The sequence below is a fragment of the Danio rerio genome, chromosome 25, assembly GCF_052040795.2.
Source record: "Danio rerio strain M-AB ecotype USA chromosome 25, GRCz13ab, whole genome shotgun sequence".
Taxonomy (NCBI): domain Eukaryota; kingdom Metazoa; phylum Chordata; class Actinopteri; order Cypriniformes; family Danionidae; genus Danio; species Danio rerio.
In genome coordinates this window covers 12923888-12939054 of record NC_141045.1, presented here as the reverse complement: position 1 = coordinate 12939054, position 15167 = coordinate 12923888, and the positions used below count along the sequence as shown (strand labels likewise).

Here is a 15167-nt window from a genome sequence, read left to right as displayed (position 1 = left end):
TCCTAATAATAATAATATATAATCGTTCCTATTATTTTTTGTAAACTTCGAAAACTGCTACTTTATAACTAATTCTTAATTTTTCAATAGGGTCAGGACTTAAAAGCATGGCCTGTTGTTTAATATTTAGCTATATAAAATGATAATAGTTCCTAATAATTAAGATTTTGCAATGTTTTTCTCTCTTACTCTTTTTTTTTGGAATATTACAATCAGCAACATTTTAAAATATTACTAAATAAAATAATTTAGCATTTTTTTATCAGTATTAAAATTTTCTATATAATATTTTGGTGGAAACAGCGATAAACTAAACTAAAAACATATCAGGTATGAATGGCTTAAAATAACAATAGACACAAAATTATTTATTTATTATATATTATATAAAAATTGTAGAATATAATAAAAAAGATCTCCCAGACTTTTAATTAAAACGTTTCTCTTTGACTTTATAGTTAGACATTCCTATTTTTGAAGTGATATTCTTTGAGAGCTGTTGATACACACACCAAAAATGAGTTTGTTTGCCAAAAAGTGATTCATGCATCGTCAAACACTTAAATGTCCCTGATTCTAAAATAGTCATTGTGTTGAGCACTTGGATACAACACGTCCTGTTTCCAAGGATACACTTTAGCCAAATCATGGGACGTGAGCCAATAAACAATTGACTATAATCTCATTTATACTCGTTTTTCTACCAACAAAATGCATTTCTGATGGAACTAAAAACACTACAAGCATCAAAAGCGAATAGCAGACAAGTGTGAGGACGTACAGTACACACATGCACGCACACACCGCAGGCTGCTTTGTATTCCTGCATGCAGTCGATAGCCTGACCCCCCGTGTGAGCAAACCACTAATGAGCCTTGTAATTAATACGCAGTCGCCACTTACGAGTTGAAAGCCGCAATAACCGCGCGGCCGCCATTGAAACGTCACTCTCAGTTGTCCTGGCACAGCTGTAATTAACACAAGCCAACAGACAAGAAGAGGAAATGGATTCCAAAGCAGTCCGGCCCAGGGCAGAGATGATTAATGTCTTGTTGTTGTAATCGATTAATATCTCGCTTAACATGGGGAAGGCCTGGAGGGAGACTTTATTTATGGCCTTTGATGATTTGGAGCTGTCAGAAAGCTTTTAATGGATATATTTGTATTCCCTTCCCGCGATTTACTTGCTTTCGCCTTTGTTACTGCTCACTTGTTTATGTTGTACAGTTCTCTGATGTCCTTTTATTGTTATCATTTAGTTTTTTTGCATAAAAAACAACAGAATAGAATATTATCTATCCTGTTTTGACTACCCTTATTGACATCTGAATGAATGTGTAAGATTGAAGACTTAAAGGTAAACGCCCACTTTATGATTGGCTAACTGTTTTGCATATTTACAGTTTTCTAAATAATTAAATACAATCACTTACACTTGTGTGGTGCAACATTGTTGTCAGATTGTATAGTCTTTTATGCTGGGTTCACACCAAAGCACAGATTTAAGTATTTGCAATGGGTATGTCAGTGTTTCTCAACCCTGTTTCTGAAGACACACCAACGGTACACATTTTCAACCTCTTCCTAAACAAACAGACCTGCATCAACTCATCAGAACATTAGCAGAGAAATTGAAATGAATGGGTCAGATAAGGAAACATCCAAAAAATGTACTGTTGGTGTGCCCCTGAGAATAGGGTTGGGGAACACTAGTTCACAAAAATCAATAAAAATGCACAAATTAACGAGGCGATTAACAACCGGACGATACACATGACACAAAAAAATCGAAATCTCGAAATCTTATGCACAAAATTTACTCAAACTGGAATTTTGTGTTAGAGGAAAACATCCTGAGATGAAACTAGAGCGAGTGACATGGTGTCCAATGTTTGGTGTGAACCTTTTTTTTATTTATTTTTTTACTTTTAATCTGTCTTAAAATCCAATGTCAAATTGTGCCTTGTTTGTAAATGACCCCATGGTAAAATAAAGGACAATATTTTTACTGATAAGGTGTGAAACTTTAGGTATAAAGTCTATCCACTCTTTGCTAATGTTGGGATCAGAAGCATGCTGTCAGGGTTCTGCCACTCTGGTCTTGTAAATTCTTGTTTTGGTGGCAGATCTCGGACACTACTCGTGTCTGGTCCTGTTTCTGTCTCTGTGTGCGCGCGCGCTGTCGTGGGTGTACGCAGAGTGTGCGCGCTCCTGCTTGACGCGGCCGCGCGCGCGTTCTGCGTCCCTCAGACGCGTGCGCTCTTGTACTCGTGTTTGTGTTTTCGTCTGTCAGCAGCATGGTGTTTCATTCCCAGCGTCTCAGTCTTGTTGGTTTCGGTTTTGGTCGGTGCTGGGATGAAGCATGCATGCTGCATGTGTGACCGCACGGTGAGTGTTTTCATTCATCGTGTGCTCGTGTCTTGCGTCTTTTGTCAAAGCACGTGGCTCGGTGTTTACATTGTGGTCACGTGCTTTTGTCGTGTGCTTCAGTGTTGTGTTATGTGAGCGCATGGCTTGTATTGTCTCTCTGTGTCATGCGCTCTCCCGTCTATTGTCTTGTCCCACCCACCTTGTTACCTTGTTTGTAATTATTATTTTCACCTGTCCGCCTGTCTGTTTATTGGTTTGTCTTTCCTATTTATTCTCCTAGTGTGCTCTGTTCTGTGCTGGTCCGTTATTGATTGTTCCCTTCCCTGTTGCTGATTTCCATTCTACAACAGCGGTTTAAAGTATTGTCTTGAAAAGTTCCAGATCTTGTCTTGTTGAGTGTGTAATATAATGTTGTGTTTTTCCCCACATGGGGAGATTTGAGTTTTGTTTGTTTTATTTTTTCATTAAATTCTTCATTCCCTGCATTTGGGTCCTCGCCTCCTCTTCACCACCCCCGTACCGTGACACATGCTTTTTGGCATGAACTTGGCACAAAATGGCATCTATAAATTTATAGATACTTTCAATGCTATTAATGAGGCCATAAAATCTGTTAATTATTATCAAAACTACTGTTATTAAGTTTGTGTGAATAGGGATTACCAGTGGGGAAATTAAATATTGAACACGTTATCATTTTTCTCCGAAAACATATTTTTAAAGATGCTGTAGACTTGAAATTTTCACCAGATGTTGATAACCACAAAATATATCCATATATGAAGAGAAAACAAATCTAATTAGTTTACAAATTAAGTTATGTGTAATAAAATGAAACGACACAGGAAAAAAAGTATTGAACACATGAAGAAAGGGGGGTGTAGAAAGGCAGTGAAAGCTCAGAAAGCCCAAATTTCTCAGAACTTATTCAGCAACTTTGTCACTGTAAATTAACATTAACTGTTTCAGTCCAACATCTACGTTATCAGGATGATGAAGATGAAACCAGGGTGGACATTTCAGCAAGACAATGATCCAAAACACAGCCAAGGAAACTTTCAAATGCTTTCAGAGAAAGAAAACCATGCTGTAGAATGGCCCAGCCAATCATGTGACTTGAATCCAACAGAAAATACAAAATAAAGATCAGTTTGGATAGACAGTAAAAAAAAATAAAAAATCAGCATCAGGTGAAAACTTCAAGTCAATAGCACCTTTAGACGTGCTAAAGACCTATTTCTATGACTATAGATATTGTGAAATGCTATAATGGTGGTAAATGGACATTTTTAGATTGAAAACGCATTTTGAAATTATAGAATTAACATTATAATCCCTCCTTTAAACATGCCGTAAGAAATTACAAAAATACTGTGTCGATATTATCATGAATTGCTGAGTTCTCTTACAATGAACCCTTTTAACAAGACTGTCATGACATGTTTAATGATCATTAGCACCTTAAATAATTGAAAGTATTTGTTTTTGTTTTTTTTCTTAAATGTATGTACATTTATATGTAATTACGTATGTATTATCATATTTGCATCATATTACATATTTAAAAAACAAGTTAGCGTTTACTGTATGTGAGGTGTTAATGTCTAGAGTCTATGAGGAGCAGTGCTTTCTGCATGTGCATTTACGTATTTCGCACAGTCTGTGCACGCATCATCTGCATCTGCGGTCAGGTGCGGAATAAAACCTTGTGGGAGCGGGATTAAAAAAAAATTGTCCCGCGCAAATCTCTACTTCAGTATACTTTAACAGAGTTTGCTTGCTCATTGGTAAAAAGGTGAGTTTTGTACCTTTGTGAAGGTCACTAATAATGATGTTCTGGTGTCCTGACAGGTGGGAGGACACACTATGCTGCCCATTCGCTGGATGCCACCAGAAAGCATCATGTACAGGAAGTTCACGACGGAGAGTGACGTGTGGAGTTTTGGGGTCATCCTCTGGGAAATATTTACCTACGGCAAGCAGCCATGGTTTCAGCTGGCAAATAATGAGGTACGTTAATTTATCTGTTCGTCACTTGACAGGATGCAAGATTTTTTTTTGGCTGTTTGCAAGCCTTTTAAAAATCTTTGGTCCTGCATTATTAGTATTGGAGAAAACAAGGTGCAAAGACTCATTGCCTAGCTAAAATGACCATGAAAAGCTTAATGGACATAAAATATCTCATAAAATATACCATTTTGCTTAGTTCTGAGCTTAAAAGGGGTCCTTGATTATGATTTCACTTTTAAAACTTAGTGTGTGATGTTGCTGTTTCAGCATAAACAACATCTGTTAGCCTATGATCCCCAAAGTTCAATGCAAAGGCAGATCATTTATATTAACAATTCATTTTGTAAAGAAACACACTGCGAGAAAGAAAGCTTGTTTTCCCTCGTACGCCTGTCTATTTTGTGATATTTGGCTTTTCATAGGCCTTTTTCAGTCTAATTAAAAAAAAAAAACTCTAAGACAGAGGGTTGTGTTCATATATTTTTTGAATTATTGATAAAAAAGTTTCCAAAACCTCTTGACTAAATAAAACTTTGACTCTAATGTCATAAAAATTTAACAGGAATTTTTAACCTGACTTTGTTTTTTTTTGTGTGTGTGTGTGTGTGTATGTGCGTGTGTGTGTGTGTGTGTGTGTATGTGTGTGTGTGTGTGTGTGTGTGTGTGTGTGTTTGTGTTTGTGTGTGTGTGTGTGTGTGTGTGTGTGTGTGTGTGTGTGTGTGTGTGTGTGTGTGTGTGTGTGTGTGTGTGTGTGTGTGTGTGTGTGTGTGTGTGTGTGTGTTTGAGAATTGTAAGCAAATTAGAAGAGTTATGCCTCATTTGCATTTTTTTTTAAATCAAAATACAAAAAGTTAGTAATTTATGTTATCCATTAACTAAGAATAAATTATGATTTTTTTTTTTTTTACCCCATTCACCTGCACTCTTAGAAATAAAGTTACATGAGCTGTCACTGCGGTGGTACCTTTTAAATAGGTACACATTTGTACTTAAAGGGTCCATATTGGTACCTCAAAAGTGTATATTAGTACATAACATTTTTAAGAGGAACACTTTTGTAGTTTTTAGGTACTTATATGCACCTTGGAGATAGTAATTTGTACCTTTTGAAAAGATGCCACCCCAGTGACAGCTTGTGTATCTTTATTTGTGAGAGTGTGCTTGCTGAACAACAAATGCCTTAACGGCACTGTAAAAAGCTACTTCTTGTGTTTGTGATATCACAATTATATAATCAATGGTAACTCAAGTTCATCTCAAACATGGCTTTTTTTCAACTGAACAAGTACATGTTGAAATGTCATGTTTATTGGCTTTTTCATAGCGCACATATTCCTTCTTTTGCTTAGTTAATGAGAAACATTGTGCTTAATTTTCAGCTATTGTTTTTCTCCATGTAACGTTTCACAGCACTGGTTTGGATCAACTCCAAACAGCTACACACACAGATGCTGCTCCCAAATTATTCCATTGTGTCTGAATAGCCAATAATATTATTTTCCTTTTCAGCAAAATCTCATAATTGCCACTATTGAACTTAAAGTTATTATGGTTAAACAAGAGATTTATAGTGCGGTATTTGCGAGTGTGGCTAAAATTTTATGCATTCATTTGTGCATTTAAAACAAGATTATGTGAAAACATATCCCCATATGTTTACTGCTATTGTTTGTAAAGTTCATAATAAATTAAACTGTAAATGTACTGTAGATACACAGCTGTGGTTAAAATAAAAGTTCCTGGTTCAAGTCTCATAATCTCATTTAGGCAATATTTAATCACAAATAAATAAAGGAAATTTTTGGATGTCTATTTTAGGATTATTATAATAAAAAGAAGATATTTAAAATACAGTAATCAGTATCTATATTTAATCTAATGCTCATATTTTATTCTAGAAATAGAGCATATAAGGCAGTAGGGTTGTCACGATACAGGAATTTAGTACGAATTGATACTAAAATTGTAAAAACGTCCATTTCCCGCTAAAGCCTGTTTCATACTGCAAGCGTGAGCAGCGTGTGTTTTTTTGGCGGCCATGTTAACAGATTAGAGCCTTCATACTGCATGCAGAAGCAGCGTGTCAGCGCGAGGCGTGAGCGTCACTGAAGCTGCAGTGCCACAATAGTTTCAGCGCTGCGTCTATTTTTGCCACACTGCTCATGCTCCATTAAAGTAACAGTGCATTGATAATGACCAAAAACACATTGAAGGACAGTAAAAAAGTAGCAATTTTACCCAATAAATGCAACAATAATATCCACAGATTTTTATACATTTAATTAAATGAACTTAATCGCTTAAAAATGGCAACAAATATTAATTTGGGCCTGAACTATAAAAACCAAATTTAAAACAATTTCAGTATTAGTTTTACTTACTAAGTTGCACACTAGTTTGATCATGTATAAATATCATAAATTATATAAATATTATTATCTTATATATATATATATATATATATATATATATATATATATATATATATATATATATATATATATATATATATATATATATATATATATTATTATTAATGGGGTTTGCCATAGGCAAAGTCCATTCTTACTATTGTGGTTTATTATTCTTCTTCCTTCTTCTTCTTCTTCTTCTTCCGTACACTTTTTCGGCGCGTAACTAGTCCCGCAGCTTTCGTCCCAGACCCTTGAAAGTGGGCTCAAATCGTGCGGCTTTATCGGGAATGGTGTGCTATGACTTTTATAAGGGGTGGGTGGTTTTGGGGCCCCGCAGGGGCCCCAAAACCACCCCCCAAAACGCATTGACTCAACATTACGCCCAACTTTGACGACTCACAGCGCCGCGTGTGAATTTCATAGAAATATGGGATTCACAGCATCTGTAGAGGGTTGCAGCCTAAGTGAGAACATACCTCGCAAGGGGGTAAAAGTTGCACCCCTGGGGCTCTAGGACGTCCCAAAGTGCTCCCATTGACTTACATTGGCCCCATTGACTCCCATTCATTTTTCTAGAACAGCACTAACGCCCCCGCGAAATGGGACGACCTTTAAAGCGTTATAGCGCCAAGTGTGAAATTCGTAGAAATATGGGATTCGCAACATCTGTAGGGGGTTGCAGCCTGTATGAGAACATACCCCAAAAGGGGGTATAAGTTGTACCCCTGGGGTGCTAGGACGTCCCAAAGGGGTCCCCATTGACTTTACATTGCCCATTGACTCCCATTCATTTCTTGACTCACATGTCAATCACATTACATAGCACTGTCATACAGACTTGAGGGTAGGCTTATTTGACTGAGGCAACCAATCAGCATCTCAATATGATTTTGAAGCTCACAAGCCACGCCCCCCCAAACCACTTAAAGACCCCTAATAAGTGCCCCATTGACTTAACATGGGGTGGGATGTCCCATTGCAGATCCCATTGACTTCCATTGTAAAGGTCACACATCTATAACATTACATAGGAGTGTCATAGAGACACGGGGGTGGCCTCATTTGACTCAGACAACCAATCAGCATCACTATATGATAATGAAGCTCACAAGCCACGCCCCCAAATTGATCCCATAGACTGCCATTATAACTGGCCTACATGCATATCTTTGCTTAGCAGTGTCCTATTGACTTGGGGGATGGCTCATCTGACTCAGACAACCAATGAGCATCTCAATATGATAATGAATCTCACAAGCCACGCCCCCAAACTGGTCCCATAGACTGCCATTATAACTGCCCTACATGCATATCTTTGCTTAGCAGTGTCCTATTGACTTGGGGGTTGGCTCATTTGACTTGGACAGCCAACCACATTCAAGTTCACTCTGTAACCTCGCCCATAGCAACAAAACAGAGTACCCTAGCAACCATTCATCAACAGCTATATCTCAGCATCGGAACATCGTAGAGACTTGGGGATTGGCTCGTTTGACTCATGCTAGCAAACGGAACTTCCTATATGCTACACATGCTAGCGCTGACTAGCTACATGCTAATATTGACTAGCCAAGTACTTTAACTTGCTAGAAATGCTTACTAAGTATAATTATTTCATCAGGCATGTATGTGAGGCTTGCCTAGTAACCACACAGGGTACCCTAGCAACTGCAAAGCAACCACCCAATTTACCCTAGCAACCGCCTAGCAACCACCTAGCAACCGCCTAGTAACGCCTTAGTAAGGGGCTAGCGACCACTCAGGACACCCTAGCAAGCACCTAGCAACCACTCAGGACACCCTAGCAACCGCCTAGCAACCACTTAGAATACCCTAGCAACCACCTAGCAACACCTTAGCAACCACCTAGCAACCACTTAGGACACCTTAGCAACCGCCTAGCAACACCTTAGCAACCACCTAGCAACCACTCAGGACACCCTAGCAACCACCTAGCAACGCCTTAACAACCACTTAGAATACCCTAGCAACCACCTAGCAACACCTTAGCAACCACCTAGCAACCACTCAGGACACCCTAGCAACCACCTAGCAACCACTTAGAATACCCTAGCAACCACCTAGCAACACCTTAGCAACCACCTAGCAACCACTTAGGACACCTTAGCAACCGCCTAGCAACACCTTAGCAACCACCTGGCAACCACTCAGAACACCCTAGCAACTGCCTACCAACACCTTAGCAACCACCTAGCAACCACTCAGGACACCCTAGTAACCGCCTAGCAACGCCTTAGCAACCACTTAGAATACCCTAGCAACCACCTAGCAATACCTTAGCAACCACCTAGCAACCACTCAGGACACCCTAGCAACCACCTAGCAACATCTTAGCAACCACCATTTCTTACCTTTCCAGTGCTATTGCCCAGTTTAGTACTATTTTGTACCCCATCGATTTGCCACGCAAACCCCATTCACATTTCCTTTAGGAAATGTACAATTCTAGTTATTATTATTATTATTATCTATTATTATTATAGGCCTACATCATCCTGACAATCAACACCAATGACATGATATCACAGGCGAAAGACATGAATGACACTCCTCATAGAGCGTGAGAAGCATTCAGTTATTTGGGATCTATATCGAAAGAAAAACTATAAAAACTTGCAGGTTAAAAAAAAAACGCATAGGAGGAAGTTGCCGCGAGTCTTGGTGCAGATGAAAAGTAAAAATAAAAAGTATTTGAAAGCCGTGATTCAACAGCGGTTGTTTCGTATGTCAGCTTCTAGACAAACCAGCTGATTGACGTGACTTTAGCTGCATCCCAAATGGCACACTATGCACTCATGCACTATGTACTTATGCACTTACACACTCAACAGGATAGTATATGCATGTAGTGTCGTCCCAAATGGCACACTAATGTTTTTTTACTAAGCGGAAATTCAAACCGTTTCCCTGATGACGTTTGACGGTTGCCAAATCAGTGAAATAAACAACCAAATTATCAAATAACACCTGCCATGAGTTTAACCGCATTCACCATCGGTAGGCGCTATAATCACTCTCGTAAGAGAATTTTGCTTTCACCATCCAAAATAAATAAAGTTATTCAACATGTCTGTCCGATAGCTCTGCCCCTTCCGCTACGTAAGCAAACCTGCGGTCGTTGAGTGCGTGAAGTGTCCATCATTCCACACTTCATTTTAGCAGCTGAATGAGTGCATCATCCGAGAAATTAAAGTGCACTTATTATTATTAGAGTTTTCAGTGTGAACGCACTACTTAAACTATTTATACAACAAAATGGCGTAGAATACTGCATAAGTATGCGATTTGGGACGCAGCTTTTGAAATGCCCCAGTATCCCTTTATCTGTGGTTACACTCGGTAAACAGTGGTGAGTTTGGTGAGCTGATGAACTTCACGGCCAATCACAGACATTACTGCTGAGCACGTGAACACAATGGCAAATCAGCGCTGTTTAAGAAAGTGCTCAACATTGCTCAAATGTTAGCGGGAAATGGACGTTTTTAAAATGTCAGTATCCATTGGTACCGAATTACATCATGTCTTGACAACACTATAAGGCACACAATCATTAGAGAATAATGTAGTATTAGTAATGTCATCACACATTAACACAATAACACTACACAGCTTATAATATATAATGTAAGTAACATTATGATTTATTGTGTATGTTGATGACATACATTTAGAAACCCCAAATCAGATCAGCTACTAAAAATACAACGCCGAGAAAGTGTGTTATGTTTTTTCCTCTGCTGACCAAACACAGCTGGCTGTGCTGAAAATACTTCATTCCACCACTTCAAATTTCCAAGCTGTGAAAAGTGTGGGGGGAAAAAGAGACAGCGATTCTCTTGAAGCTTCAAGTCGCAGCTGGTTTGAGCGCTACTTCACACTGAGATTATCAATATCAACTCAGTGAACCATAATCTATAGATGCTGCGCGATTTATGAAAGAAAGAAGCGTGTGTGTGTTTTGTGTTATGCACTCAAGGCCTTGAATACCAATCACACGCGCTGCTTCATATGCTGTTGCCGGAGGGATGGTGGCTACTGTATTGCATCAGAACGTTACGGTGTCATTTCTGCCAGTGGAAGAAACTAAATCAAACTTTCGGTCAATAGAACACAGACATCCACTAGCTGGAGTCACCGCGGTAAAACCCGAGAGACCACGAACAATCATCCGTCTCCTCTAAAAGTCGATATGAAGCCATCCACAGAGGCAAATGGCTAGAGTTTCATGAGATGGGCCTGGTTTGTGTATCATAACATGCAGGCTGTGGATGGTTTCTTTAGAGAAACAGCAAAGTGTCAAATGAGTCTGATGTGGAAAATACACTTGTGTTACAGTTTTCAGCAAAGCTGCCTTAGATACTTTGAAAAATGTTTATCTAATGTACATTTAAAGCCTGATTTAAGATAGCACAGTATTCCCATTAAAACGTTAGTTGACCTAAAAATGAAAATATTTATTAATTACCTTCATGTCTTTCAAAACCCATGACACCGAAGATATTTTAGATGTATTCTGAGTACTCCATGCTTTCCAATTCATTCAAAGCCCAAATTTAGTGGTTCAACCATAATGTTATCAATCAAAAAGAATCCTTTTGTGAGCAAAATAAACCAAAATAATGACTTTCTTCTACTCAGTGTCAGTATAAGGGAGCAAGTTCATGATGTAACCTATACCTCATATGTGCACAGGCATCTAAAATAAGGTTATATGTCAAAACATAGTGCTAATTATTGTGCACAATACATGCATAATTGTCTATATAATATACATCCAATGCATGATTTAAGAGAGCCCATATTTCCATTAAAACGTTAGTTCGCCTAAAATGACAAATGCTATTAATTACCTTCATGTTGTTCCAACCCATGAGACTTAAGATATTTTAGATGAAATCTGAGAGCTCCCTCTTCCTCCATAGACAGTATGATTTCAAATTCGTTCAAAGTCCAAATTCAGTGGTTCAATTGTAATACAATCAATCAAAAAGAATCCTTTTGTGAGCATATTAAACCAAAATAATGACTTTATTCAATGGTTTCTTCTACTAGGGTTGGGCAAAATTAGTATCAGTATCAATTGATGGTAGAATTTTAAAAAACGTTAATGTCCTGCTAAAATTCGAACGCTGTTGAGTCATATACTTAAACACTGTTGATTAGCCACTGTGTCATCAGAAATGACCATGAAGGTCACCGGTTTACTGCACTTCACCATGTGCAAGCAAAGATACGGAGACACTGGGGTATTTCAAAGCAGCGAAGATCAGTTGATCCATCAGCGGATCGCTAGTATGTCAGACGATTGAAAGATCACCTGATTTACGCGACTTTAAACGCTCCAGGGAAGTATGTCACTGCACAGTGCTAAGTAACGTGCACCAATATACTGATTCTGAGACGTAATTGTTGAATGAAGTCATTATTTTTGTTTAATGTGACACAAAAGTTTTCCTATAGCTGTAGCATGTTAGGATGTTTCTTTGGTATCTTTTCTGGAGTCTGGAATCTTGCTGTCTATGGAGGATGAGGGAGCTCTTAGATTGCATCTAAAATATATTAACTTGTGTTCTGATGAATTAAGGCTTCGGTTTTGAAAGACATGAGGGTAAGGGTAATTAATAACAATAATAATTAAAAAACCTTAAAGTTTCAAAATCAGACCAAAATATAACGTTGAATATTAAGACAATACACTGATTAAGAGTCTACCATGTAAACAGCAATTTTATTATTAATTTAATCTGATTAAGGTCATAAGTGAATTAAACAGAAATCGGATTGAGACATGTGGAATACGACGATTTTAGTCACATTATTGAAGTGCAGTACAAATATTTAAACACCGCAATCAAACTATTACCGTGTAGGTTATTTGAAATTATTTTCTCCATCTTGTGAGTCAGTGACCACAGAGAACTATCGCAAAATGCGGAGGTTTTTTCCCCATATGGCGTGGGCATATGGGAAAAAGAAGTTCATACTCACATCCAACATCTTGTTTGTCATAGGGGGCATGCAAGAAATATTCCCGAATTAAATTGAAATTGGAAAACTACAGTCAAAGTGGACAAATAAAAAAGTGAAACACCCGAAATTACATGAAACTTCTGAGAAAATGTGGATAGCGTGGTGACGCAATGACATTAATCAAATTATGTGCTATAACATGTAAAATAAAAGGAACATTCTAAAAGCAGCTCATGTAAACACCTTAATCACATTATTGTCTTATTCAGATTAAGGCAAATAATTTGATAACTGATGTCCATGTAAACAGAGTCACTGAGTTTTACATATATGACATGTCTTTGGTTTGTAAAAGGTTGAAGACCATGCTATAGTAAGTAATTCCATTCTCCTTCCTGACTCTCCTTACAGGTAATCGAATGCATCACACAAGGACGGGTGCTAGAAAGGCCACGGCTCTGTCCCAAGGAAGTGTACGACATTATGCTGGGGTGCTGGCAGAGGGAACCACAACAGAGGTTAAACATCAAAGACATCCAGAAAATTCTTTTTGCCTTGGGCAAAGCCACACCTGTCTACCTGGATATCCTGGGCTAGTGTTTGTTGGGAATATGTGTGGATGTCTGTCTGTCTGCGTCCGTCCAACAGAGGAACGAACAACATGGGATTAACCCAAAACTACATGTACCTTACTGCGCCACTGTCAGACACCTACAACATGGGGATGGACTTAAGTGCCTGCTACTCCTTTCGATACACTGGATAACAGTCTTTAAAAGCACTTTTACATTTTGTTTACCTGCATATAAAGATGTACAGTTCTACTGCAAGACGAGGAGTGTCCTTTCATGATTTGATTTCCTTTCGTCTTTTTCGTTTGGTAACAGCAGCCTACTTTTAAACTCCAAAAAAGGAATAACGGAACCATCTGCTCCCTCTCTAAAAATGGAAAATGGAAAAAAAACTAAAGTGGAGGAGGTTCCTGACTGCTTGACAACTCTCTGTGTTATTACTTGCTTTTCATTTTATAAATATATATATATTTTTATTTATTTTTCTTTCTCCGAGTGTGGATGTATGTCATTTTTCTTGCTAAGGGTGTGTTGCCTTTCGGATATGACTGCTTAGTCAGATGATTGGCAAGGACTTTTTTTAAAAAAAAAAAGCCTTACTGTGCTCTGATTGGCCGGATCTTCTCTTTTGACTATACAGGAAGTATCCAACAGGGCTTTTAAACATCCGGAGGAGCTTTTTAGCGAATGGATTCACTCGAAGGAACCAACAATCAATACAAAGGAGTTTATTTAACAAAAAAAACAAAAAAAAAGAATGTATATAATGTAAATTTCTGTGTCACAAGAGACAGTATGTTAACTTATTTTATTTCCTGATTAGATGATTTTAGTTTCTTGGTGTGCTATTACGGTGGGTGAATTCTATAAATATTTTGATCACATTTTAATGTTTTTTTTTTTTCTTCACACGCCCATAGAATGTACTTTCCTAATGATTTCCCCCTACCTACTTTATTTTTTTTTGTTTGTTTGTTTGTTTGTTTTGGGTGCAACCAAGAGGTAGAGAGCGGGTTCATGAAATGTTGCCTCTCTCCTTGTATTCCAGAGACCATTTGCTTCTGAAATGAATGTAACAAGGAGGGTAGATTTATGTCAGATGATGAGAAAATACTCATATTCCATTCATTAACTCTCATCGCTTTTACGAATTGTGATAACACTTCTTTGCAAACATTATACCATGCTTTCCTCAGAAGTGGTAGAACTAGCATGTACAAATTATTCTGCAACTCTACCACTTTCCTCTAGTAAATATTGTAGCCACTAATAGAGCCATCAAAGTATAACAGAGGAGACGCTCAAACAATGTTGTGGATTCTGTCAGGTGATATTCTTCTTTTCTCCCCAATGTTAAATGACTGCAAAGACAATTTGTATATTTGAGATGAAGACTTCCTAAGACTAAAGGGCTTCTTTGAAACATGCATCATTTATTCTGAAGTGACATTTGTATTTTAGCGTTCTATAGCTCATGCAGTTTTGCTGGCTTATTCTTTTCATTCAAAGTGATCTGTGGCTTAGTATTTGTCCTATGATAATTAAACCAAGTAAACTTTAGTTCGGCTTTAGAAGGAGCAGTGCACCTATTGGTTAAAACGATTCTTGAGCATATATTAAGTGACATTTTGGAACATCTTCCTGAATATATCCAAATCCTGTATCAAAGGCATAACATACCATTTGTGGTCACATTTCTCGCACACCCAAGGGCTCACGAATATCCCAAACAACCAATACCGTAAATGATAACTGTCAAAAACTTTCCTGCTTTCTATCAGGACGCATGACTATAAATTGCTATTCGAAG

General features: G+C 37.9%; 1 protein-coding gene across 13 annotated transcripts in view; it reads left to right on the top strand.

Annotated features, from left to right (window-relative positions):
* Positions 1–14917, top strand: part of ntrk3a (neurotrophic tyrosine kinase, receptor, type 3a) — a 441806-nt gene extending 426889 nt beyond the window's left edge. For 12 of the 13 annotated variants that reach the window (XM_087311051.2, XM_088651687.1, XM_087311053.2 and 9 more), the window contains 2 exons: positions 4222–4380; positions 13197–14917. In XM_087311051.2, coding sequence (XP_087167177.1) covers positions 4222–4380; positions 13197–13382 — 345 coding nt within the window. In that variant the 3' untranslated portion in view covers positions 13383–14917. The remainder of the gene's footprint in view (positions 1–4221; positions 4381–13196) is intronic. The other variant, NM_001256664.2, reaches the window with a different exon arrangement.
* Positions 14918–15167: the final 250 nt, after the last annotated feature.